This window comes from Aedes albopictus, chromosome 1 (genome assembly GCF_035046485.1).
Source record: "Aedes albopictus strain Foshan chromosome 1, AalbF5, whole genome shotgun sequence".
NCBI classification, from domain to species: domain Eukaryota; kingdom Metazoa; phylum Arthropoda; class Insecta; order Diptera; family Culicidae; genus Aedes; species Aedes albopictus.
In genome coordinates, this window is record NC_085136.1 from 262,602,117 (window position 1) to 262,628,802 (window position 26,686).

Here is a 26,686-nt window from a genome sequence, read left to right on the forward strand (position 1 = left end):
CACTTGTCTAGAATCTGTATGAAGGGATTTTTTGCAATCGTAAGTATAATGACAGTTTGATTCCATACCGCAAAGTTGGATTTCTATGTTGTGCCCATGTGTGCCGGATTGTGCCGGCATGTGTGCCGAGATGTGCCGGCATGTGTGCCGGGCACAATGTGCCGAATGACCAACCCCTTGATATAACTTCAAAATATAATTATTTTCAAATATCGAAGAAGGAAGATTCAAAGTAGGGTTTTAGGATTCAGCTTTGTAAGTCATCCTAGTTTTCCTCACAGAAACTTCAAAAGTTCGACGAAGATTGAAATTTCATCGGACATTAGATAATTACGGAATAAATATGCAAAATAATAAAACAAAAAACCTTTCAAGTAAAGAGGCAAATTTCAGCAATTTTACTAAATATGTAAGCGAAAAATGTCATCTTGGATATCAACTTCAAATAACGAGATATTTGTAAAATTGAAGAAAGAGGAAAGACATAAGGAATCTGAAATAAAATGATAAAATTGTTATAGAAAATCTCAGAACAAGCTTCCTGTAGCTTTTGTAAGATCAAAATTCTTCCAGAGCTTTCCTATATCTTGAAATATATGGCAGCTTTAAGAAAAAAAAAATGCGTTTTGGATTCAAACCTGAGAAAAATCAAGGAAAACAAGTATCGTATTTCTTGAAACATGAAGAATCTAGCAAACCATATTGCAAACTTGCGATCATCAACAAGTATAACTTGTATAATTATAATTATTCAATATTTAAAATACCAGATAACAAAAAAGTGTAAGATGTTTTCTTACTACATAAATATTGAAATTTAATACTTGTATTCGAGTATTACGTGCATTAATTAGATTTATTATTTTAAATCAGTTGTTATTTGACAGTTCGCAATATTCAACCATGGCCTTTTCAAATTATTCACAATTAAAGAATATATTGCTGTGTTTCCATAAATAAATCGAAAGTTGTTATTTTAGAAGAGAACTGAAGAGCTTTTACTCTTAATGAATGACTTCTGATAACTCGAAAAAAAAGCACATGATTAAATTCTCCGGAATAGTTGCACTTGAGTTGAGATTTGGTTTTTAAAATTATTCTTTCTGAAAATAATAAAAAACCCATTGAAAGGGAACTTATTCTATTTTTTGGTAACTGTGTTCTATTCGTCATGGGGTGATATATTAAGCCTGTTGACATCAAAACATTCCCAATTGAGCTGAATTATTCGACCAAATTTCAAACAATTTCAATGACGGAAACTCCTTTTCACGAAATGGTCAAAACTGTAAAAAAAATACCCAAAACCACTCTAAATAAAATGTTTTTTGGGAAATCGCCCCCTTGGTGAATTTTTCGCCCCCCAAATTCTAATTTGAAAATTTTCGTCCCCTTTGGTATTGTTTTCGCCCCCCAGGGGGCGATTTCGCCCACTTTGGGAATCACTGTTCTAACCAAAACATTGGATGCCGTGAAGCACCGGGAGCTCTACGAGCTGCTTGGAGTCCACGTCCACGAGGTCCGTTCAAATGAAGAGAATTAACAATGAGGGGGATTTTGGATAGGTACAATGCTCACCTCTTCTACATTTATATACTTTGTGCGTGTGCCTAATCTGATTGGTGCACCTACAGTACGTACACACCTTGCTTTTTGGTGTGTGACAGACAGTTCACTACAGATCCACGGCACGTATTTTTTAATCGCTTTATACAAACTATTGTATTTCGTAGTTTCTTGTGTTTATTTCCTCCCTAAGTCTTTGAAAATCCTTCGCCAGGTTAGATGGCGTTAGATATTTTCTACAATTTGGTTGGAATACGCAGATTGCTGATAGATACTTTCTCGGCTCGCATTAGCAAAGGGGAGTGAAAACTTAAAATAAAGTAAGGCAAAAATATAAAGCCTTGATTTCAGATAGCCCTGGATCTTTTATTTTATTTAGAATGCTTATATAAAATTACATTGCATGTAGGGCAACATTCTAGAATGCTGAAATATTTATTGAAGCTTGGAATAGGGATTTCTCATTGATATTAAGTTCATTTTTTTTTAAAGAAGACCCAATGTTTATTAGATTTAAAGTTTACAATTATCGCTCTCATCCCATTGAATCAATCCATAATGCCACTCAAATCAATTAGGCTTCTGCCTTCAGCCTTACTCTGTTCGATCATTTTTTCCAGCCGATTGCTCACCGTCGAAAACGTGGGTCTTTCGCTGGGCAGTGTATTCCAGCAGCTCGTCATTAGCTCGTACAATTCATCACAGCAACTGGCCGGCCTCTCCATCCGATAGCCTCCCTTCAGCTCCAGTAGTAGATTACCCGTCTCCAGCATCGGATAAGGATTGCCGCCCAAGGTGCAGATCTCGTACAGCACGATCCCAAACGACCATACGTCACTCTGCGAGGTGTACATCTGATGGGTCAGCGACTCCAAAGCTAACCACTTGATCGGCAGCTTCCCGTTGGTCGTTTTCCTGTACATATTCTCCTGGTAGATGTCCCGACTAAGTCCGAAGTCGGATATCTTGACAGTTGTCCCATCCATCACCAGGATGTTCCGGGCTGCCAAGTCTCGATGGACAACTCTATTCCGCGACAGGAACTCCATTCCGTGGGCTATTTGCCGTGCGAATTCCATCAACTGGTTGCTTGTGATAGGTAAGTTCAGTTTGTTTTCTTCCTCTCCAAAGTAGCACTGGTTGTCAAACTGAATGGAAATCTTCTGCTGGTGCTGATAAAGCTTGTTTTCCACCATAACCGGAAGCTCCGTATCGAATTCACAGCAGTCTCTTGGAGACTCGTAACCAGAACTATGTCTTGTTCTATCCACCTTGATCGTTTCACATGCTTCGAACAGTGAACACGTGGGTGAACGAGTCTTCAGAATCTTGTTCCAAATGTCGCGGAGGTAGTTCAGCAGGTTGCCACCGCTACAGTACTCTGTCAACAGCATCATCCTGGTTACATTTCCCGTGTACTGTCCAACGATGCACACTACATTCGGATGACTGCCAACCGACTTCATCACTTCAATCTCCCGACGAAACGCCTTGATGTCCACCAAACTGGGACACTCCTTCAGCATCTTCACAGCAACGTCCAAACTTTCGCCATCCTTTGTCGTCAGCAGCCCTTTCCGAACCAAGCCGAAAGCACCCTCACCCAGAACGTCCAGCAACTGAATCTGTTCCAAGCGTACCTCCATTCCGTCGTTGATCGGTGCAATCAGCTCTCCGGGAAGCGTCTGAGACTCCTCCGCGCCTTCCAGGTTTTGCATGCGGACCTCGATGTCACTGCTCAGTTCCAAGCCTTTCCAGCCGCGGGGTTTGTCGTATCGCTTGATTCGCGCGAAACGCTTGCATAAAAAAGGAATCAGAAACTTCCCGATGACCAGCAGAGCGATGATGATGATGACCACCAGCGCGTCGATCCAGTGATCCCGGGTGAGCCGTTGGATCTGTATCGAGGATATCAGGTTGGAAGAAGTGGTCCGATTGTTGGCGTGTGCTATGACGAATACTTCGAACTGCGTTCCTTGGACGGGTACGGCGTCCACAAAGACGGAAGTGACATCTCCGGTGGCGTTCAGGGAAACGGAATGTGCCAGATCTTCGGTCATGTCCGGGTTGAGGTCGTAAATGTGGATTTCGTAGCTGCTAGGGGTGAGGATAGGTTCATCCCATGAGATGTTGAGCTGGTAGTGTTTGTTGGCCAGTGGCTCCGCCTTGACGGAGAGGTTCGTTATGGCTTCCGGTGCACATATTTGACTGTAGTTGTGCACATCGAAGCAACTAGGGGTATGGAACGATGTCCAACGAAGACCGCTCTCGAGAGGTGGATTCTTTGCTCGAATGGCTACTTCGAATTCCGTGTCAAACTCCAAAGATTCCAGCGTGGCTTGATGGGGACCTCCGAACTGATGTATTTGTAAAGGTGTGGGATGGAAGTCCGTTGAATGTGACGAGTAATGAAGGATCTCGTACTGGCAAGCCATATCGGAAGTGGGCTTCCATCCGACGAAGGCGTTCAAGAATGATTCATCCTGCGGGTTAGGCTGGTAACTGACTATTCCTATGTCGTTTATTGCACCGGGGATGTAGTTCTTCGGCATGGTCTCCAATACGGTGTGGGTATTTGTAAACAGGTAATCACTGGCAGAAGTAAACACGATTGCTTGCACATGATAAGCATGTCCAGGGCGCAGATTTGTAATTTCAATGACGGATACGTCATTGATAAGGGTAAACTCTTGTCGGACTCCATAGATGTTGATAATGTTCAATTTCGCGACTTGATCTTCGCCTTCTACACTAAGAACAAGTTTATCACTCTCACGGCACACTAGTTCGACTGCGAAGCTGTAGCTAATGGTCCTCGTGTACGGTTTCGAATTCTCAGCTTGATTTGAGCAATTATCAAAACACTTTCTTGTCTGACGGGGGCCACAGTTCACCATGCATGATCCAATTGCGATCAGCTCACCATCATTATACTTCTGCTCCAGAGAAATTTGTTCACATTTAATCACATTCACTAAAACTAGTACGGAATACAGCACGCGAAATTTGTAGTTTCGATCCATACTTGAAATGTTTCCAATCAAGACTGAGTTTGCTTTCTAACTGTCGTTCAAATTTCGCTACGTTGTCAAGTATGAGCGAGGTAGTCCTTAACAGGTATCAAAAACGTTCATTTACCACATTTTACCTAATAGTTCGGAAATAGGGACGCCGCACTGCCTAATTGGCACAGGTGTGAAAGAAAGCCGTAATGCTTCAGACCAGATTGTCTACCTACCGACAAACATTCGTACAGCAATAGCAAAGTCTCTTCGTTCACACCCTAATTTGCTGACCAGCTGGGAAGGCGTTGAAAACAAAACATCGCAAGCTGACGGTACCGTGAAGCGGAGTAATCCTGATCGGCTTGGCATTCCTTGTGAAAAGTACGGGTGAACGTATGACATTCAACTCCTAACAAACTGAAAATCATAAAAATTGAGTTTAGTTGATGCATGACAAAAATCGATTTTCTTATATTGTTGGCAGCAATTTCAGATATCAATAACCTTTCATAGCATTCAACGAAATAATGATCAACGTTACCCCGATCCGCGGTACTGTGAACCAGAGTCAAATTGATTTCCGTTTGAAATTTATCAGATGTTTTTCCGTTAGAAAAAACAAGCCTATTTTAAATAGTTTCTTACAAATTTCGTTGAATGTATTAACAGCACGATATTTGAAAGGAAAATGTTAAAAGTATGTTAAACCTGACGAAAAAAAAGAGAGATCAATTTGACCTCGGTTTACGGTACATCGTAACGAATGTATAGCTAATTATTCTACCTACAAAAATGCCTGTATATCTGCGTTTCGATATAAATGCTTAAAAATCATTTACTTTACTGGTAAGTATAGTGGTCATAGCCGGAGTAAATCCTTGTAATAGACCATCTCGGATTTAGGAAAAAACTGAACGGTTCACATTGAATGAAAATCCAAAACTAATCTTTATATATCGTTCGGAACACTGCCCGGCAGTGACAACTGTTTCATTTATTCAAAAGAAAGAGCGTATCTGCATTCATTGATTTAGTCTTCGGATAATTTCAGGAAACATGATTGATGTTCGCATGATCTCGATGTGGCAGACGAACGACAGAAGCAATGAGAAAATGATTTGATGTTATTGACGGCAGAAACAATCATTGGCGAAAAGTTATTGAGGGATTTGCACAAAAGTGCACGCGGCCTATCGCTTCCGAAAGGTACAGCCGCGGTTTTCACTCCCTGTTTACTTCATCCTTATGGGAAATCACATTGCGGCGTTGCCTACGGTGCGGCTGTTCCTTTCGAAAACGATAGACCGCGTGAACTTTTGTGCAAAGCACCTTTTTGAAAAATTTCAACGACTGCGCGGTATTTACGTTTCAAGAAATCTGACAATATCGATCATGGCTGTAAGCAGGCTTGTCCAGACTGAGCGCATGAAAATTCTGCTGTTTCGATTTGCATCACCAACATAATAATAAATTTACAATCTTTCTACCATAACTGCTAGAAGGATATTGATACTTACTTTGATACTTTGTTGGCTACAAAGTAACTTTGCTCCAACGCCGAGAGTAGAGCACCATCCTCGCCAGATCACGTTCCACCTGGTCCGCCCATCGTGCTCTCTGCACTCCACTCCTTCTTGTACTAATCGGATGGTTAGCAAACACCAACTTTGCAGGGTTGTTGTCCGGCATTCTTACAACATGCCCTGCCCACCGTATCCTTCCAGCTTTAGCCACTTTCTGGATGCTGGGTTCGCCGTAAAGTGCAGCGAGCTCGTGGTTCATCCTTCTCCGCCACACACCGTTCTCCTGCACGCTGCCGAAGATCGTCCTTAGCACGCGTCGCTCGAAAACTCCGAGTGCTTGCAGGTCCTCCTCGAGTATCGTCCATGTCTCGTGTCCGTAGAGAACCATCGGTCTTATTAACGTCTTGTACATGGTACATTTGGTGCGGGGTCGAATCTTTTTTGACCGCAGTATCTTCTGGAGCCCATAGTAGGCACGACTTCCACTGATGATGCGCCTTCGTATTTCACGGTTCACGTTATTGTCAGCCGTTAGCAAGGAACCGAGGTAGACGAATTCTTCTACCACCTCAAAAGTATCCCCGTCTATCGTAACATTGCTGCCAAGGCTTGTCCAGTCTCGCTCAGTCCCACCTACCAGCATGTACTTTGTCTTTGCCGCATTCACCACCAGTCCGACCTTTGCTGCTTCACGTTTCAGGCGGGTGTACTGTTCTGCCACCGTTCCAAATGTTCTAGCAATAATATCCATGTCATCAGCAAAACAGACAAATTGGCTGGATTTCGTGAAGATCGTACCCCGGCTGTTGAGCCCGGCTCGTCGCATAACACCTTCCAGGGCGATGTTGAATAGTAGGCAGGAAAGTCCATCACCTTGTCGTAGTCCCCGTCGAGATTCAAATGAACTGGATAGCTCACCCGAAATCCTTACGCTGTTCTGCACACTGTCTATCGTTGCTCTTATCAGTCTGGTCAGCTTCCCGGGAAAGCTGTTCTCGTCCATAATTTTCCATAGCTCTGTGCGGTCGATACTGTCGTATGCCGCTTTGAAGTCGATGAACAGGTGATGCGTTGGGACCTGGTATTCACGGCATTTCTGGAGGATTTGCCATACGGTGAAGATCTGGTCCGTTGTCGACCGGCCGTCGATGAAACCGGCTTGGTAACTTCCCACGAACTCATTTACTTTAGGTGAAAGACGACGGAAGATGATCTGGGATAGCACTTTGTAGGCGGCATTCAAAATGGTGATCGCTCGAAAGTTCTCACACATTAACTTGTCGCCTTTCTTGTGGATGGGACAGATTATCCCTTCCTTCCACTCCTCCGGTAGTCGTTCGGTTTCCCAGATCTTGACTACTAACTGGTGCTGACAGGTGGCCAACTTTTCCGGGCCCATCTTGATGAGTTCTGCTGCGATACCGTCCTTACCAGCCGCTTTGTTGTTTTTGAGCTGGTGGATGGCATCCTTAACTTCCCTCAGCGTAGGAGTTGGTTCGTTCCCGTCCTCTGATGCACCAACATAGTCATTTCCTCCGCTGCCTTGGTCCTCCGTGCCTACGTTCTCTTCGCCATACAGGTGCTCGTCGAAGTGCTGCTTCCACCTTTCGATCACCTCACGTCCGTCCGTCAGGAGGCTCCCGTCCTTATCCTTGCAGATTTCGGCTTGCGGCACGTAGCCCTTGCGGGATGCGTTGAGCTTCTGGTAAAACTTACGTGTTTCTTGTGAACAGCAACGAGGTTCCATTACCTCGCACTCCGCTTCTTCCAGGCGGCGCTTTTTCTCCCGGAAGAGACGGGTCTGCTGTTTCCGCTTCTGTCTGTATCGCTCCACATTCTGTCGGGTTCCATACTGCAGCATTACCGAGCGCGATGCATCCTTCTCCTCCAGAACCGCTCTGCACTCCTCGTCGAACCAATCGGTTCGTCGACTCCGTTCTACGTAAGGAATCGCGCCACTTGGGCGGTGGCTTCTATATTCGTCTATTTTCCACTATAACTCAGTCAAATTTGAACCAATTGACAAAACTTTTGGAATGTGGTGAAATAGGTATAGTATCTACCCGTGTACAACATTTCAAGTCATTTGGTTCAAAATTGACTGAGTTATAGTGGAAAACAGACGAATATAGAAGCCACCACCCAAGTGGCGCGATACCCTACCCGATTGTGCTCTCGGCTGCGTTGCTGATGGCTGCTTTGACTGTACTCCAGCAGTCCTCTAGAGGGGCCACATCGAGCACACCCTCGTCCGGCAACGCTGCCTCGAGATTCTGCGAGTATTCGGTGGCGACATCCGGTTGCTTCAGTCGCTCTAGATCGTACCGGGGCGGCAGCCGGTATTGTACATTGTTAATAACCGAAGAGTTTTGGGCGCAGTTTAACCATCACCAGGTAGTGTTCATCAGTCGATATTAGCGCCACGATAGATCCTGACGTCGATAATGTCGGAGAAGTGCCGTCCATCAATCAGAACGTGGTCGATTTACGATTCCGTTTGTTGTGGTGAACTCCAGGTGTAACGATACGGGAGGCTGTGCTGGAAGAAGGTGCTACGAATGGCCATGTTCTTGGATGCGGCGAAATCGATGAGGCGTAGGTCATTTTCGTTCATCAGCTGGTGGGCGCTGAAATTTCCAATCGTCGGTCTGAATTCCTCCTCCTGGGCTACCTGAGCGTTCAGATCCCTTATGATGATCTTGACGTCGGTGTTTGGGCAGCGGTCGTACTCGCGTTCGAGCCGCGAGTAAAATGCGTCTTTGTCATCATCAGTGCTTCTGGAGTGAGGGCTGTGCACGTTTATTAAGCTAATGTTAATGAATCGGCCCTTGATCCTCAACCTGCACATTCTTTCGTCGATCGGCCACCAACCGATCACGTGCCTCTGCATGTCGTCCATCACTATAAAAGCTGTTCCCAGCTCACGTGTGTTGGCGCAGCTCTGGTGATGGTATGATTACCTCTAAACGTTCGCACCATGGATCCTGTCCAACACACCTCCTGCAGCGCTACGAATCCGAACCCGTGGTCCTTCAGTATATCGGCGAGTATGCGGGTGCTCCCGATGAAGTTGAGAGATCTGCAGTTCCACGTACCGAGCTTCCAATCGCAAGTCCCTTTTCGTCGCTGTGGTCGTCGCCATTGGTATCGGTTCGCATTCTTGTCTTGTTGATTTTCCGGTGCTAGTCTTTTTTACGGCTGGCTCGCAGGGCCTGACACCAACCCACTAACCCAGGGAGCTGGGCTTACTTTCCCGGAAGCTACGGGTTCTGCATTGGCATTTCCTCCAACTATAGTGCTAAACAGCTAGGCTCAAGCGCCAGTCTTCGCTGGGGGTGGTGTTTTTAATGGGCGCCCAGGAGATAATATTTTACCTGAGCTTCCACCCCCGCTGTAGTAGGCGTGGTACTTGAATGAAGTGTTGGCGATGGGATGCACCTCTCGGAATTTGCGTTTTTCAGTTTTGGGCCAGCGTATTCAGCAGTTCACGAGCCAGGAGCCCAACAAGTACGGGTTCATTCCTCCTGAGGAACACTCTCGGCCACGAAGATTTCCTCAATCAGCCTGGACGGTGGCTTCCCTTTCGTCGACTTTTTCGAACGACGAGCGATTTCATCCAAAGGGAATCCGTGAAACGAAGAATCAGAAGCACTATCATACCGAGAATCGTTGATGTCTTTCACCTCCGAATCGATATGGGACTTTGGATCCGGTGCCTCAGCTGCTTCTTCCACGTTCTCCGGCGGCAAGGCCAAAGGAACTTCGATGACTCCTCTTGTCACTACAGGTTCTTGTCTGACAGCTTCCTTGGCGGTGCATAGCTCAAGAAACTTTGCGTCCCTGCTGATCGTCATTCGATTCGTCTCAAGATTCAGGAATCGATACGCCTTCCGTCCTTCTTCGTACCCGATGAACACCAACTTCTCAGCTTTCACGTCAAGCTTACGTCGCTTCTCATTCGGAACGTGGACATACGTTTCCGAACCAAATATCCTGAGATGCGCGAACGACGGCTTCTTTCCGCTCCACAACCTCGTACGGGGTCCTGTTAGTCGGAGACGACGGCAAACGATTCTGCAAGTAATTCGCAGTGCAGATCGCTTCGGCCCAAAACCGCTTATCGAGTCCCGCTTCAGACAGCATGCATCGCATCATCTCCACAAGGTACCTGTTCTTGCGCTCTACCACGCCGTTTCACTGTGGCGTATACGGTGCTGTTCGTTGTATCTCGATGCCATTCGTTGCAAAGAACTTCAGCCAGGAAGCACCCATAAAATTACCACCCCCATTAGTGCGTATGCATTCCGGGTATCCACCAAAGTGATTTTTCACTAAAGCGCAATACTCACGGATTTTCTCCTCAGCATCGGACTTCCTCTGTAGTGGGTAGACGACGGTGTATCGGCTGTAGTCATCCACCAGAGCGATGTTGAAACGGTTACCTCTTGGTGTTGCTACCTCCATCGGACCGCCAAGGTCCACGTGAATCAGCTCTCCAACCGCTTTGGTCTTCGACGCCGATGCCTTCGGAAAGGAATCACGGCTCATCTTCCCCTCACAGCAACAGCCACACATCTATTGCACTTCACAAGCGTTTATCTTCAACCCGTGCCCCAAGTTTTCACGCCCTATTTTCTTTATAGCTTGTGGATCTCTGTGTCCCAATCTACGGTGCCACAAGTGCTGACACGAATCACTGTGCTTCGGATCCACCAAAAAAGTATGTTCAGGTAGTTGTTTCATGTGATACAAACCACCCTTCCGTTGTCCCGCTAACACTGGCTTCTTCTGCTTTTGCACTTTGCACCCCGTTTTGTCAAACATCACTCGAAACCCCAAGTCGGTTATTCTGCTCACCGACAGCAAGTTTCCCGCTAACGAAGGCACATGGAACACATTCTCCAGTTTCACATTCATCCGGCCGCCTTTCCCATCCACGGAAATTACCCGACCCGCACCAGATCCGGCCGATTTGATCGATTTTCCGTCAGCCAGACAGATCGTCGTCGCTTTCGTCGTATCCACATCCTCAAGAATGCTGGAGTTGTTCGTCATGTGGGCCGTGGCACCCGAATCCAGATACCACACGACAGCCTCTCCGGCCACGCCAGCAGCCAGGCACAGGTCACCTTCCGACTTCGCTTTCACCACAATGTTTGCTTGCTGGGACTTCTCCTTCTCCTGTTGATCCTGCATCATTTTTCGCAGTCGCGTCGGATGTGCCCCTCCTTCTTGCAATAATGGCACACCCTTCCCTTCTTCACTTTTGGCTTCTCCGCCGGATTCTTCTTCCACGATCCAGTCACCAAAACTTCCTCGCTCGATGACGCATTCTCCACCCGACGTCTTCCCTCGTCGAGCAGCTTCCCCTTCACGAAATCGAAGGTCAAATCCGCATCCGGTCGACTTTCGAGCGCCATGATCAATCCACTGTAGGACTCCGGCAGACTGGACAGCATCAGAGCCACGAACCAGTGATCTTTCACATCCTCGCCGTAGCAGATAGATGAATCCGCAACGCCGTCATCTGCTTGAGATGTTCCGCCATGTCTCCGTCGTCCGGCATCCGCAACGTTATTAACTGACGCACGACGTGTATTATGCTCGAAAGAGAAGAACGCTCGTGGTAATCTTTCAGAGCATCCCACATCCCCTTCGCCGTGGGCTTTTGCATCACGTGGATCAGTTGGCCGTCTTCCAGTGCCAATCCGATAATTGCCTGTGCCTTCTCGTCGTTTTCGACCCAGGCTGCATCCACATTCGCCGGCTTCGGATTCGTCACCACATCCAACACTTTCTCCCGCGTCACCAAAAGACAGACTTGTTAGAATCCCAATATGGCCGCCACAATGGGCGACTCTGGGACCTACTCACGATTTCAAGGGCCCAAATCTCTTCGTAAACAAAACCAGCGCACCTGATCTTCTTATTTTCAGCTAATTACAAGTGAGCAAGAACAGAATTATAAAATGCACTGTTGTTTGAAGCTTGCTTCTTGGGATTTGTGCGTCTGAAGTTCCGATGCACTATTGAAGCGGGATTTCAAGACGTTTGTCCCTAAACTTCCAGATCGCGTAGTTCTGGTTGTTTAGCTTGTCAACCGGAATTTTCGATTCCGCCATCTTGTCTTTTCGACACGATCGAACACGATTTTCCCGGACCGACAAATGTACACACAATTCACACTCGCGATGACGAAACTCACGCATTTTTCCACGTTCACTGGGCTCAAAACCTATTGGGATGAGGTTTGCAGTGGAATGAACGTCTTGAGTTAAACTAAATAACGAAATTAATGAGATTTATTATAACAACGTACGTACACAGCGAGTTCACTTTTTGGAATAAGAGCAGAGCGTTAATGATTAATCATAAATTTAATCATGATTAATGATTAATGATTAAGATTAATAAAAAATCATTAATCATAATCACTAAAAATTTTTATTTAATCATTAATCATTAATCTTAATCACACTGATTTCGCAATTTAATCATTAATCAGTAATCATAATCATAAGGAAAAAGAATTAATCAATCATTAATCATTCATTACCAAAAATGATTCACCATATAAAATATATGATCCAACTTAAATTGGTTCAAATGCTGTTCTAAGTGTGATTCTTTTTTCAAAAATCTCCCAGACAAAGAAACTTTTACTTTTGAAACTTCAAAAATATTGTAAACAGCACAAAACCTTTTAATCATTTCCAGTTTTTATGATTGATTAATCATGATTAATCATGATTTTTAATCAATGAGCCATTTTTAATCAATAATCATAATCAATAATCACAGATAAAACCAATTTTAATCATTAATCATAATCTTTAATCATCCTAAAAATCAAATTAATCATTAATCATAATCAATAATCACCGAAATTAGAATTTTAATCATCAATGATTAATCATGATTAAAAATTTTGTTAATCATGAACGCTCTGAATAAGAGAATGGCGCACCATGCGTAGCCAGCAGAAAAAAAAACAACATTAGGCTGGTACAAAATAAAAATAATAGGAGATCGTTGTCCCTCTAACAATTACCAATATTTGGGAGGAGGAAGTATTACCGAAGGAATGGATGGAAGGAATCGTCAAAAAGGGCGACGAGCTGGATTGCGGGAACTATCGCGCGATCACACTACTGAGCGCTGCTTACTCAAATGTTATGCCGCCGTCTAGCACCGATTGCAAGAGAGTTCGTGGGGTAATATCAGGCTGGATTTAGGGGTGAACGCGCTACAACGGACCACATGTTCGTCATCCACCAGGTATTGCCGTGCCCACACATCACTTGTTCATCGATTTTAAATCGGCGTATGATACAATCGATCGAGAACAGCTATGGCAGATTATGCACGAATACGGATTCCCGAATAAACTGATACGATTGATCAAGGCGACGATGGATCGAGTGATGTGCGTAGTTCGAGTATCAGGGACACTCTCGAGTCCCTTCGAATCTCGCAGAGGGTTACGGTGATGGTCTTTCGTGCTTGCTGTTCAACATTGCTTTAGAGGGTGTAATTATGAGAGCGGGGATAAACACGAGTAGAATGATTTTCACGAAGTCCGTTCAGCTGCTTGATTTCGCTGGTGATATGGATATTATTGCTCGTAAATTTGGGACGATGGCGGAAACGTACATCCGACTACAGAGTGAAGCCAGATGAATCGGATTAGTCATTAATGTGTCGAAGACAAAGTACATGATGGCAAAGGGCTCCAAGGGCTCCACGCCCGCCACCCCAAATTTCTATCGACGGTAAAATAAATCGAGGCGATTGAAGAATTCGTGTACTTGGGCTCACTGGTGACCGCCGACAATGACATTAGCAGAGAAATTCAGAGGCGCATTGTGGCAGGAAATCGTGCTTACTTTGGACTCCGCAGAACTCTACTATCGAATAAAGTTCGCCGTAACACGAAGTTGACTATCTACAAAACGCTGATTGGACCAGTCGTCCTCTATGGGCGCGAAACATAGACCCTACGTGCAGAGGACCAACGCGCCCTTGGAGTTTTCGAACGGAAGGTGTTGTGTACCGTCTACGGTGGAGTGCAGATGGAAGACGGGACTTGGAGAAGGCGAATGAACCCCAAACTGCATCAGTTGCTGAGAGAACTAACCATCGTCCTCACCGCGAAAATCGGGAAGCTACGGTGGGCGGGTCACGCCATCAGGATGTCGGATACAAACTCGACTAAAATGGTTCTCGAGAGTTATCCAACCGGAAGAATAAGACGTGGTGTGCAGCGAGATAGGTGGGTCGATCAAGTGGAGGACGATCTGCGGACCCTTCGCAGAGTGCGGAACTGGAGACACGCAGCCGTGGACCGAGTAGTCTGAAGGTCCAGCAAAGGGCCCTCAGGCCTTAGTCTAACCGACTCGACTCGACTCCCCTTTCAGCCTACAACCAAAGTTCTCACTGGAGCTTCCACGAGGAGATAGAGATATCAGTTGAGTAAATAGTACGTCGGTCTCAGCGGGATTACTGAGGTATATGTTTACTTTCCCGAGCAAAGTAGAATAACAACAGGATAACATCACAATAACTTCTTCAGTTATCTTGATTTCTTTCTGTTATTTTGTGTTATCGAATAAATGTATTCGATGATAACTACTTTTGTTATCAATTGTTATCAATTATTATCGACGAAAAATGTAGTTTTTTTTTCAATTACAAAGGTATTTATTTTCATCAGTGATACAGCAAATTCCTATACTTTACACTTCTAATTAACTTGTGTGTTTGGCTTGCAAACCGAAATATAATTTACAGCGTTATTTCCTCTGCGTACCGAAACACTGACACATGGTCGAATGTTATGTTTGATAGGTTTCAGGTGATGTTCAGCACTACTTCTGTATGAGTACATGTTGTTGTAAATTTGGATTGTAATTAGTTTCTTGCCAATTATATAAATGTTGTCTTTACGGTCAACTAACACTTTCTCAATTTGAAAAAAATCTTTATCAATTTTTATGAAAGAATCGTTGTAGCCTAGTTTCTCACAATATTCTCTAATACAATATTGAACACCATCAACAATGAATTTCACATGGTGGCTGAATTCTCGCTCCAAAACTGTGTCGTCGATTTTTAACCCATTAGATAGCTCAAACAGCGATGAATTATCGAAATGTATACGGTGCATCGGCTTTGAACTCCATAACTGAGAGTGCCACGTTTTGATTGCGTCATTTCCCGAATAAATCTGATTTTGACAAATACGATTCAAAATGAATTTGTTTGTTATTTGAATAACTGGATGATTGTTACCAGTTCTAAACTTTAAAATCATACCGTTGCCGTTTTCATACGGATAGAGTGATGAGTTCCACAATGCTCCAAAATGTTTTGCACTTCCTGCTAGATGAGTCAACACGTGAACATTGAAAAACATGTTCTCTTCTCCATACAATATTTGGAACTTACGAACAAAATCCTTTAGTTGTTTTTCGACCTTTGCAATAGTATGTTGAGTCAAATGAATGTCAAGTAGTTCAAAAATACACATAGAAAGCAACATGAAATGATCCAAATATTTTTCGGGAAGAATACCAACAACGCATGGATAAAAATAGTGAAACAACATGTTTTCCCAGTCGCTTGCCTTATTTTTCTTCATGTCCTCAATTTTTCCAGGATATCGAGAAAACAAACTTGGAGTTCTGATGGTTATCATTCTTTTCTCGACTTCCGACATTTGCTGTCCAATATAATACGGCTTGGTGTGGTTGGACGATGCAGTGAAAAGCTCCCATAGCTGCTTTACGACGCCTAGGAGAACCGCATGCATATAATCCGGTGGGAATCCTTGAAATAAGTGTATTAAGTTAGTGACAGCCAATTTTAAATTCTAATATATTACCATTCACTATATTGAAATGTGGAATTGAGAGAAACGTCGATAGTCCTTTAATTCCTTTTATGGTCGATCCAGAACTGTGTGCCTCTATCATCAGACGACGTGTTTCGGAATGATGTCTGTTATCACTAGCTTTAAATGGGTATCGAATTTGATTTCCCTTAACGACTTAAGGTTATCCTTCATGATAGCAAACGACTTAAGGCTATCCTTCATGATAGCAAACTGAGCACCCGAATTTTCCATTAAATTGGGTTGAATTTTGGAGTTTTGGTCTAGCAACGGAATTCAAACAGTTCTGAACGACCAAAACGGTGTATGTGTCGGAATCAATGGCAACGCCATTACTTAGTTTTACCATTTCCTTACAAAACTCCTTGAAGAACAGTGGCATATTTGGTTCACCTTTGTTCAGCCATATAGCAGCCATCAAAAGATTGTTCTTATCAAAGCGAATACGTGGTGGCGAGTTGTTGATGACGACAAATATGGGGTAGCATGGCTTGTTAGGACATATAGTTTGCTTAGCCGGGACCGATTGTCCAACTCCACATTGGCATTCAGTACAATAATACACTCTGGTGTATTTGTACGGATCAGGAAAAGAAGCTATGAAAGATTCAAAACATTCTGGAAATATTTTGCTGCCTGCCATCAAATTTAGCATCTTGAGCAGATCCACCAAAGCCTTTTGTGTTAGGTGATGTTTAATGTAATAATTAAGGATCATATAACGAGCTTCTTGGGTGGACATGTCCGCGTCAAACTTCATTCTGTTCTCTTTGTCCAGAAATATCTGCAAACATTAAATGTTTCATTAAGTAATTTTATTTCAGTATTATCAATTAAATTTGATTCAACTCATATCAGTTCCATAGTGGCATACTATGCCACACTGATCAATTATGCACCTGAAAGGAGTTGTATAAATTGAAAAATCATTGCACAAAGTTGTGTATGCAACTGTTTGCAAAAATCGTGTGCTTTACATCTTTTTGCAACTTGTTGCATAAACAACTAGGGATTCAATATTCATAATTTTAATGATACCTTAGTGAAGTCGAAACCTCCTCCTCCTAGACATTCTTTTGTGGCATTGTCTTCATAATTAGAATTTTCGGACGCTTCTGATAAACTCACAGAACTATCGCTTTCGTCGAGGTTAAATTCCACACTCATAGTATCTGGGGTCTCCGAGGAACAAGAATTTGACCGGATCTTCATACCAGAATTATTCGTCACAACACTTTCTTCCAGATCTACACCTTCTTGTTCAGAATCGATGTCAGCAGAAACTAATTCCGTAGGACGAAGGATGTCGGATGCATTCGATTGCTCGTAACAACTGAACTCAGGTTGTGGGACAAACTTTGCTTTGGGCTTTTTCCTCTAAAACATATAGTACATTATTTTCATACTCTTCTATATTCCTAAAAAAACAAACCTTTTGCAAATATGTTTTGTTCTTGAACTCATTAGACATAAAATAATGTCGTTTATTGCGCCGATCGCTCATTTTGGAACAAAAAAAATCAATAAAGTTCTACTTGACTTGTTTAATTTATGTTTCACTGGTATCGAATTGAATTTGCTCCGAAATTTCCAGAAATAAATTTCATGAACTCATTTTTAAGGTAAAAATGATCATGGAGATTGAGCCTATTAAAAATATTGCAGAATAACACTACTTTACGTCTTTGAAAAAAAAAACGAAACAATTTAAATTTTCCGGAATATTATTAAAACTTAAAGATTTTTTGTTTTTATTTATGAAATTTTCAATCCGAAGCAGGTTCATCTAAAAAAAATATTTGTAACTTTGTTTCAGTACAAAAGCATCACTGTTGAGCTACCTACCAATTTTGTTCTGTATTCGTTTCACCTTAACATGTTATTTGCGTGACATTCAGATGCTTCACACACCGCACATTGTAACTTATGCTTGGAAAAAATCAAATGCCATTATCCCGATATACACAAGTTTTTAATGCGATGGAATCAATTATAATTTCTGAAGAAGCATGATGCGAACAATTGATTGTTCAATATGCATACAACAATGCAACGACCGACATAAATGCAGACTACAAAATTTGCATTGAACAATTGCAATTGTTCTGACCACCGATTTTACCAAAGTGACGCACTGTCCGCCAGTGATCGTGGATGCTTCGAAGTTGTCAAAAATCACTGTTGTTTTTTTTTTCTCTCGGATAAGCACGCGTGTTTTATTTTCCATTGTTGCGGAATAATTAGCAGTGCGTCGCGTCATATTGGTTGAAAATGGCTCGCAAAAGGCTTAATGTTGCCCAAAAACGCGTGTTGAAGAAGGCAGCGAGCAAAAATGCATGTTTCGTGGTGCAGTCGCTTTCGGAATTAAAGGTAAATATTCCAGAAATACGCCGCTAGTTTGTGAACACATTTTAACCTCAAACCTGTTGTTTTTGTTGCAGGAAGAAAATACCTCTCTCTCTCTTCTTGGCGTAACGTCCTCACTGGGACAAAGCCTGCTTCCCAGCTTAGTGTTCTATGAGCACTTCCACAGTTATTAACTGAGAGCTTCCTCTGCCAATGACCATTTTGCATGCGTATATCGTGTGGCAGGCACGAAGATACTCTATGCCCAAGGAAGTCAAGGAAATTTCCTTTACGAAAAGATCCTGGACCGACCGGGAATCGAACCCGTCACCCTCAGCATGGTCATGCTGAATACCCGTGCGCTTACCGCCTCGGCTATATGGGCCCTCAAGGAAGAAAATACCATCAACTTGGAATCGAATGCATCCGGCAAGGAAACGATGTCGGTTCCTACCTATAACTTCGACCATCATTCTGATGACGAAGACGTCGATATGAGCGAAAAACCACCGTTACCGACATCGCAAATCACCCGCACTTACCGTCGAAAGAAATCCGTTGACCAACTGCTACAGGACTGGGAAACTACAACTGCCCCATGCGAACCCAGCTGCAGTAATCCTGGACCCTCCATTCAGATTGTCCACATCGAGTCACTCTACGAACAGACCAATGAAGCTGCTGGATCAGCTGTTAATGAAGCGGCTGATATCGTCATTCTGAACCCTCAAACAGGTAATTATTTTCTTAAATTATATTGAAGTAGCATATGTAATTGAACTTTTTGTGTTTCATAGAATGCTCGTGTGGAAAATCTGAGGACGTTGATAAATACAAAGCATTGGCGGAATCTCTGCAGAAGGATAAAGATGGTTTAATTTTGAAGAACGCCAAACTGGAGGCCCAAAATGCGAAGCTGCTGGATTCGTTGACTTCAAAACTTCTACCGACGCCAGAGAAGCCGTTCAAGGAAGAGGAAGGTTTCATCGACGGTGATGCGCTGCAGCGAATGTCACACGAAGCCGGCGACAAGGATTATTTGTTCCTGAAGTTCACCATGATGAAGCTTTTTCCAGAAGGACTCGTTGGGCGTTCAGTAACGGGACGTGCGTCGAATAACCCTTCCGGTCGCCCGAAGAAAATCGGAGATGGCATCTCTCATGACACCTGTGAACCTACAGGCAACGAAACTCCTCGAGAAACATTCAAAGCTCCCTTGGATCCAGAGAAAGTTAAATGGATCAAAAGTAAGAAAACCATGTGTAAAGTAGTCATAGATTTTTATTGACGTTTTTAATGTTATTTCAGGACGACTTTACGACCGCCGTTTGTTCCTCGGAGACGACGCTGCAACCGCAAACGCATGTTACCGCAGTGCAGGACGCTTGATGACTCGAATTATCGCCAACGCTTCTCGATAAACATACTGCAAAGTAGCGGATTCGATTTTATTCATGGATAATGATTTTAAACTGTTTAACTTGGCTGGCAACTTTTGATTTTGAATTTGTTTCCTGATCGATGCAATTCAGATCAGAAAAACTCAATGAGTGTTTTAGTTAAATGTTATACTAAATGTTACTAATAAAACGATTTTCAAACTATTTTTTCCTTTTTAAATTAAAAATTAAAAAAAAAAACACAAAAAAAAGAAATATCGAGGAAGGGTGATAATATCAGCATGATAACTAAACTTGTTATCAAGTCAAGTCCAATACCTGTTATCATTGATCTTCGATTATATCTGATTGATAACAAACTTAATTATCATATGGAAAAATTCGCATTACAAAACCAGTTATCAAGTTGATCATAACGATAACACGATGAGAAATATTTGTGATATCAATGGAGACAATTTTTGTTATCAATTTTGTAATGTTGCCTGTTTATTCAACCATACTGAAAACAAATTCAATTATCAGAAATCTGATAACTTCATAGCAAAAAGTGTTATCAGTTTGCTAGCCAACTTTGATCGGGTTGGTGGTGCGTTGAATTTTTCTGTGCATAAATAATGCGGATATCAAATTAGATCCAGGAAGCAAATTCTCAGAGCAGAAAAAAAAAATGAATCACTTTTTCCACCTTACGCGAGCTCCACGTAAGACGCCAAACAAAGGCACTGATTCGATCCTGAGAAAAAATCTCGCACCAGCACAATGCAGATAGCATCTATTCACGGAGAAAATGGAACCGATCCGAATCACAATGTATCGCTTCAAATTGCAATATTGTCCTGCATGATGCAGTTCTTCCTCAACGGAACGACTCAATACGGAATGGATGCACAATAGGTTGTCCCAAAATTTGCACATGGTCGAAAAGCTTGGGGGCTCACCCTGCAAATGATAGCTAAGGGTGTTAGAAACAAACTTTTGTATGACGGCAACTTTCAGAAATGACGTTTAGAGGTCGCCCCGGCGAGATTTTTGAAAAATGGCCATTTTTCTTAATAAATTACATACAAATATTTTTTACCGTGCAAAAATTGGCAATACTCACTATTTTTATAATTGGGAAAAATAATTAACAACATTTTTTGCAGGTAACTTTTTGATACTGAATTTTTGAATTTACTAAAATTTGTAGTTTTTTGATATACTGTGCATTTTACCCATCATAAAAAGTATCTGAACATTATGCTAATTTAAAACAATTTCCATAAAAAGATAGGAAATTTTATGAGGAAAAACTTTGCCGAAGACAGCATGGCGTTTTTTCTATCCGTTTCAGAGTTATTCACAATTTACTATTTAGTAAAAATTGAATTTTTGGGTATTTTTCTAAAAATGTTACATAAGAACTTCCCAGAAACTCATACAATATAAAAAATCACGTATGCTCAACAAGTTTTTGTCTTGATTGTGTTTATGAATTATGGTGACATAATTAATTGTTTTTTTTTGTTATTCAATCCCTTCATATAGAAATCAACTAGCAAAGATTTCTTAAAAAGCTAGCTCTCTCGACAAGTTACGTACTGCCTATTGATTTTTAAAGATATTCTCCACAAAATGTTGAGCCATATTTTCGTGTTTATCTTACTTTCCTGTCGATATTCTCAATTATTTTTCTACACGAAGACGTATGAGTCCTGGACCAGTGAAACAGCCCAGGAAACAGTGGCAAAGTGAATAAAGGCGAATACGTTGATCCATACCCGCGATTACTAACATCTTACGTAAGAATACCAATTTTTAGATACTAAGTTCCAGTTCAAGACATTCTAAAAAGCAGAGCATGTTTTTTTACATTTACTGACTTGAACTATCTTATTAACACCGAAAATAAGATATACCGAGGCAAATTGAAACGGGTGGGATAAGATGAACCAGTGAGTTAACGTAATGTTATCCAAGGTAAAGCCTGGAACATATAGCGTCCGTTCCGTCGAGGTTTGCGTTTCTTTTTGACGGCTTTCCCATGGGAAATGTGTTAAACTACTGTCTTGCACACGCAAACGTATGCATTGTGTGGGGCACTTTAGAACAATTTGTTTATCATAACACATACACGGCATACAGTAAGATAAGGTAGGCTATTATTGGCAAACAACAGTTTTGGACGTAAACAAGTGACGTCATTTTTATCGTTTTATGTGTTGATCAAAATTATAGGGACTACTAGAACGTTTTATTCATGTCTTTGAACGATTTGAACAACATAATTGAAAACCACAACGGCATATTTTGAGGAATGTATCACCTTCTGAATGATATAGAAAATGTGCCGTGCGTTTGATTGTGTATTATGCTCGTATAAACCATGAGCCATTTTACGATGTGACAACAATGTTAATGATGATATGATTTTCATGGGTTATTGGACGCTACCTTCTGTCAAAATTCATTCATAAAATAGGCTCGTAAAATGGACTATTGTCAGTACATAACCGTTAAAAATGCCATGGCCTACTGAGGCATCTCAAAATGGTACCTAATGATAAAGTTTCTCGCTAGTAGGTACCTTTCTATGTCAAAGAAAATGGATTTGTCAACGGAAACAAAAATTCAATAAATGATGCCACCATAGTTCCTAAACACAATGAAGAGAAAACCTTGTTGAGTATACGTGATTTTTTACTTTGTATGTGTTTTTGGGCAGTTCTTTTGTGATTTTTCTTAAAAATACCTAAAAATCAAAATTTCACCAAATAGTAAATCGTGAATAACTCAACAACGGATAGAAAAAACGCCATGCCGTCTTCGGCAAAGTTTTTCCTCATAAAATTTCCTATCTTTTTATGGAAATTGTTTTACATTAACATAATGTTCAGATACTTTTTATGATGGGTAAAATGCACAGTATATCAAAAAATTACAAATTTTAGTAAATTCAAAAATTCAGTATCAAAAAGTTACCTGCAAAACATGTTGTTAATTATTTTTCCCAAGTAGTTTGGATCCATATCAAGCTGTAAAAATTATAAAAATAGTGAGTATTGCCAATTTTTGCACGGTAAAAAATATTAGTATGAAATTTATTAAGAAAAATGGCCATTTTTCAAAAATCTCGCCGGGGCGACCTCTAAACGTCATTTCTGAAAGTTGCCGTCATACAGAAGCTTGTTTCTAACACCCTTAGCTATCATTTGCAGGGTGAGCCCCCAAGCTTTTCGACCATGTGCAAATTTTGGGACAACCTAATGCACAATCTCTTGAACCGGAATAACAGCTTCCTCCGCAGCATGATGCTCGAGAAAAATCAATCATCTTTCTCTCTACACAGCGAGGACGATGACGGTGAGGCGGAAGGCATATTCCAAGATGATTCCGGCAGAACCCGGACACATGATTTATTACTTCACTACCCAGGAACCTTGCAATAAAGTATGCTTTCACGTGACCATCGGCGCCACCATCGCATGCATTGGAGATCGGAGTTGGTTTCCAACAGTCAGTAGTAGAACGCTGCTTGTGAGATTGCTGCATTTTGGCTGAATGGTGCTTTGATTCATACATGTGTTGTAATGTATCACCAATGGATGTCATATCAACTCTGATTCGGCAAAAACCTGATGCCGGAAGAGGAAACAAAAATCTTGAGCTGGAGTCGAAGAGAAAATGCTATTTCACTGCCGTAAGTAATGTGTGGACACGGTCGTTTTGAATTTTAAGCACAAAAACCGCGAATGAGTACCCATTCAAAGAATAATATCATTCTCTAAGCCATAGGTTCCGAAACTTTCAGGTGCGCGACCCCCTTCTGCCAACAGGCGTACTTTTCGCAACCCACCATAGAAATTCTCTCATTTGTTGTATGTTACAGTAAACATATTCTACTGTCCCTCACGACCGTCTGAATGAAGGAAGCCCCCCCCCCCCCCCCTTAGGGGTCGCGACCCACAGTTTGGGAAACCATGCTTTTTGCCTTTGTAAATTTGTTCATCCTTGGAGCAGTGAAGTATTTCAAAACAGCTGATAAAACTATTCTTACACAATATGCAGTTTAAGGTGAATATATGACGAAGCCACAGGCAAAATTTTCAAAAGCACAAATCTGAAGAACCATTGGACGGTTTGCTCTGAAAAGTTGATCGATTGGTCACCACCAGCGGGTAACCAATCGATCAACTTTTCAGCGTAAACCGATACGTGTTTCTTCAGATTTGTGCTCTTTAAAATTCGGGCTGTGGCTTCGTCATATCTTCACCTTAAATTGAGTTATTTCTCTAAAACCTTGAACGACAATCTCCACAAATTGTTTTGATAAAGACGCTTTATTTTATCAAAGTCTGAGTGGTCCTCGAGATGAGAGGCTTCCTTCAGCACAACATAGATTTTTTCTTTCTATTTACGTAATTCATTTAGCAATTCCTGCACGCATCAGTCATGATTTATTCCAGCATCAATTAAACAAACCCGCACCGCAAAAGGCCCTCCAACCTGCTTCTGCGCTCATAATTCTTTCATGCCAAATCAAGCTTCCCAGCAGTCTCGAGACATAACCCTGAACCGCTTGCAAAAAAGGCCTCAGCATCAAGACTTAGTCATCACCCGATCCGTAGCAGGGAAAATCGTTTAAAGCATTTTCCCCCATGGGAAAAGAAGAAACCACATTCACTCGCCAGATTCAGACATCCAAATAGGTCCGATTTGAACAAGGATGGCAGGCAGGTACCAACCTGCACTGGAAGGCCCTTACCTTACTGAATGCCGCTCAGCGGCAGGGCTCGCTCGCAAAAATTGTGCATATTTTGACAGGTTCCCAAAGAAAGCACACACAGACGAGCAAGCCCTATTGCGCCGCGTCCAAACCAGAATATCCGGACCATCCTTGGTCGATAGAGCAAAAACGCATCGCATCCACAACGGAGCTGCAACCACGGCAAATTCAATTCCTTATTCGGTTGAGAGCTCCTTTTCTCGCCTTTCCAGGTTCCACTACCTACCTATACCTACTGATGACTGCTGCGCTGTGCTGCCGATAATGCTCAGTGAAGCACCGCACACCGCTTCGGTCGCTCGCTCGCTTGGTTGCCTGGTCGCATATTCGCGTCACAATATAGAAAGAGGTACCTTTGAGAACAAGTTGTACTCAAGTGCACCAATGCAGTAGCACCGCACCGGAATGTTGCAGCCCACAGTAGTGGCATCCGAAGTTCGCAGGTAAGGGTATGCGATATCAATTTTCATCCTGCCAATATACCCTTTCCTCCTTCGAAGCAGAAAAATGCATTTAACACTTTCTGGTTTTTCGATGGGCTTTGATTAAATTTTGCGAAAAGTAACTTTTCCGGATATACCAGAACCGGATCCGGTAGGGAAAGTGAAAGACTATCTGGAACCATATGCTGCTATAGAGTTAAGTAACTCAAAATTCATGAATTTCCACTAGCACTCAATTCAAACAACCGTCATGCTTCGGAAACCTCGGATTTCTCTATGCATTCCTACAGGGACACCTTCTGAAACTCCACCAGAAGTGTTTCACCATACATTCGTCTGGGAATTTCTCCTGGGATATCATTGGGGATTCCTACAGTGATTGATCCAGTGTTTTTCCTGAGAATTACCTCACGAATTTCTTCAGGGATTCCTAAAGGAATTTTGTCATAGATCCTTCTAGGCATTTCTTCAAAGATTTTTTAAAAGGGTTTTCCCTATATATTCCTTCAAGAAATCCGCTAAAGATTATTCTAATAGTTCCATCTGGAACTATTCGAAGTACTTCTGAGTCAGGAAACTCTGGTAGGTGGATTAGCCAATAGGAACAACGGCGCGCAACCCGAGCAGAAAGGAATAACAACAGCGCAGCATGAGGAGCTGCGTTATTTGGACAAAATAACTGAATAATATAATCGATTATTTTTAAGTTATTAATATAACATATTATGTTATAAACTTGTCTGTCATAAGCGGCAAAATAACAAATATCATAACAAAAAAATGCTTCTGGAAAACGATTTTGATAACTTATTTTGTTAGTTTCAATAACAACTTAATTACAGCGGATTCGGAAAATATTTCAATAACAAATTTTGATATTAATATGTTATTGATAATAATCGGAGAGCAAAATTTGTTATTTGATATCAAATTCGTTTTTTAATTCATTCTAAGAGATTTGAAGTTGGTTCACTACAACGCGAGATGATTGAACTTAAATAATTTCAATATTTTCAAATAATACGAGCTTCGTCTTCCATCGAATTCTACCCCGTAACGTGGGTAGATCACCTTAGAATGGTGCGTTGCGGTGTAAGATCTACCAAATCAAATTTTGATCTTGATATTTATTGTATTTTTAAATATTCCAAGATCAAAGTTTGATGCTCTTTTCCTTGTGTTTTGTAGTATTTGTGTTTCAATGTACTGCTAATTAACATTTTATTTCAGCAGGATTCAGGTAAATGTATCGTACGGTATAAATAATATTTTAAAAATATGTAACTGTGGCGAGCGTATCACTAATATATAGCTTATTTGACGTACGATGTTAATATTATTTTATATTTCAGATTATCAACCGAAGAATCTAGTAATTCAACCAAATGCCAACAAGATGACGATGAATTGGGCAGACAACTGATTCGAAGCAGTCTAACAATGGTGTGCCTGAACGTTAACCAAGCGTATCCTTTGGAGTTTACCCTTCCACTAACAACACCCAAATTCCCGTGACACCTAGGCCTGAGAGATCGTAGAGTTGTCTACATTTTTCATAGGTGTCCAAAACTAACCATCCTTTCCCATTCCTCAGCAGCCGCAAGGACGTGGCCAGGACAGTGCTCGACCATTGGAGGATTGCGTCAGTCTTGTCTAAGAGTCAGAGATTAGTCCCAAATCTTTGTGCTTTGGTTCGGACGGGAAGGAGGCAACCCTCATAACAGCGGTCTAGGACTGTACCAC

At 42.1% G+C, this 26,686-nt stretch overlaps 2 protein-coding genes and 1 non-coding gene across 3 annotated transcripts; 1 reads left to right on the forward strand and 2 right to left on the reverse strand.

Annotated features, from left to right (window-relative positions):
- Window positions 1-2,114: 2,114 nt before the first annotated feature.
- LOC109425494 (tyrosine-protein kinase receptor torso) lies at window positions 2,115-5,008 on the reverse strand. The gene has a single exon (XM_019700755.3). The coding sequence runs from the start codon at window positions 4,587-4,589 to the stop codon at window positions 2,115-2,117; it is 2,475 nt and encodes an 824-aa protein (XP_019556300.3). The 5' UTR covers window positions 4,590-5,008.
- A 6,568-nt stretch (window positions 5,009-11,576) lies between these two features.
- On the reverse strand, window positions 11,577-12,216 carry LOC134291671 (uncharacterized). Its single transcript, XM_062859713.1, has 2 exons — window positions 12,144-12,216; window positions 11,577-11,914 (listed from the first exon to the last, which is right to left on the reverse strand). Exons 1-2 carry the CDS (start codon window positions 12,214-12,216, stop codon window positions 11,577-11,579), a joined length of 411 nt encoding a protein of 136 aa, XP_062715697.1.
- Window positions 12,217-18,257: 6,041 nt separating this feature from the next.
- Window positions 18,258-19,799, forward strand: LOC115254009 (uncharacterized). Its single transcript, XR_009997259.1, has 5 exons — window positions 18,258-18,382; window positions 18,587-18,631; window positions 18,736-19,067; window positions 19,130-19,579; window positions 19,641-19,799. It is a non-coding gene; the product is annotated as an uncharacterized LOC115254009 (transcript).
- Window positions 19,800-26,686: the final 6,887 nt, after the last annotated feature.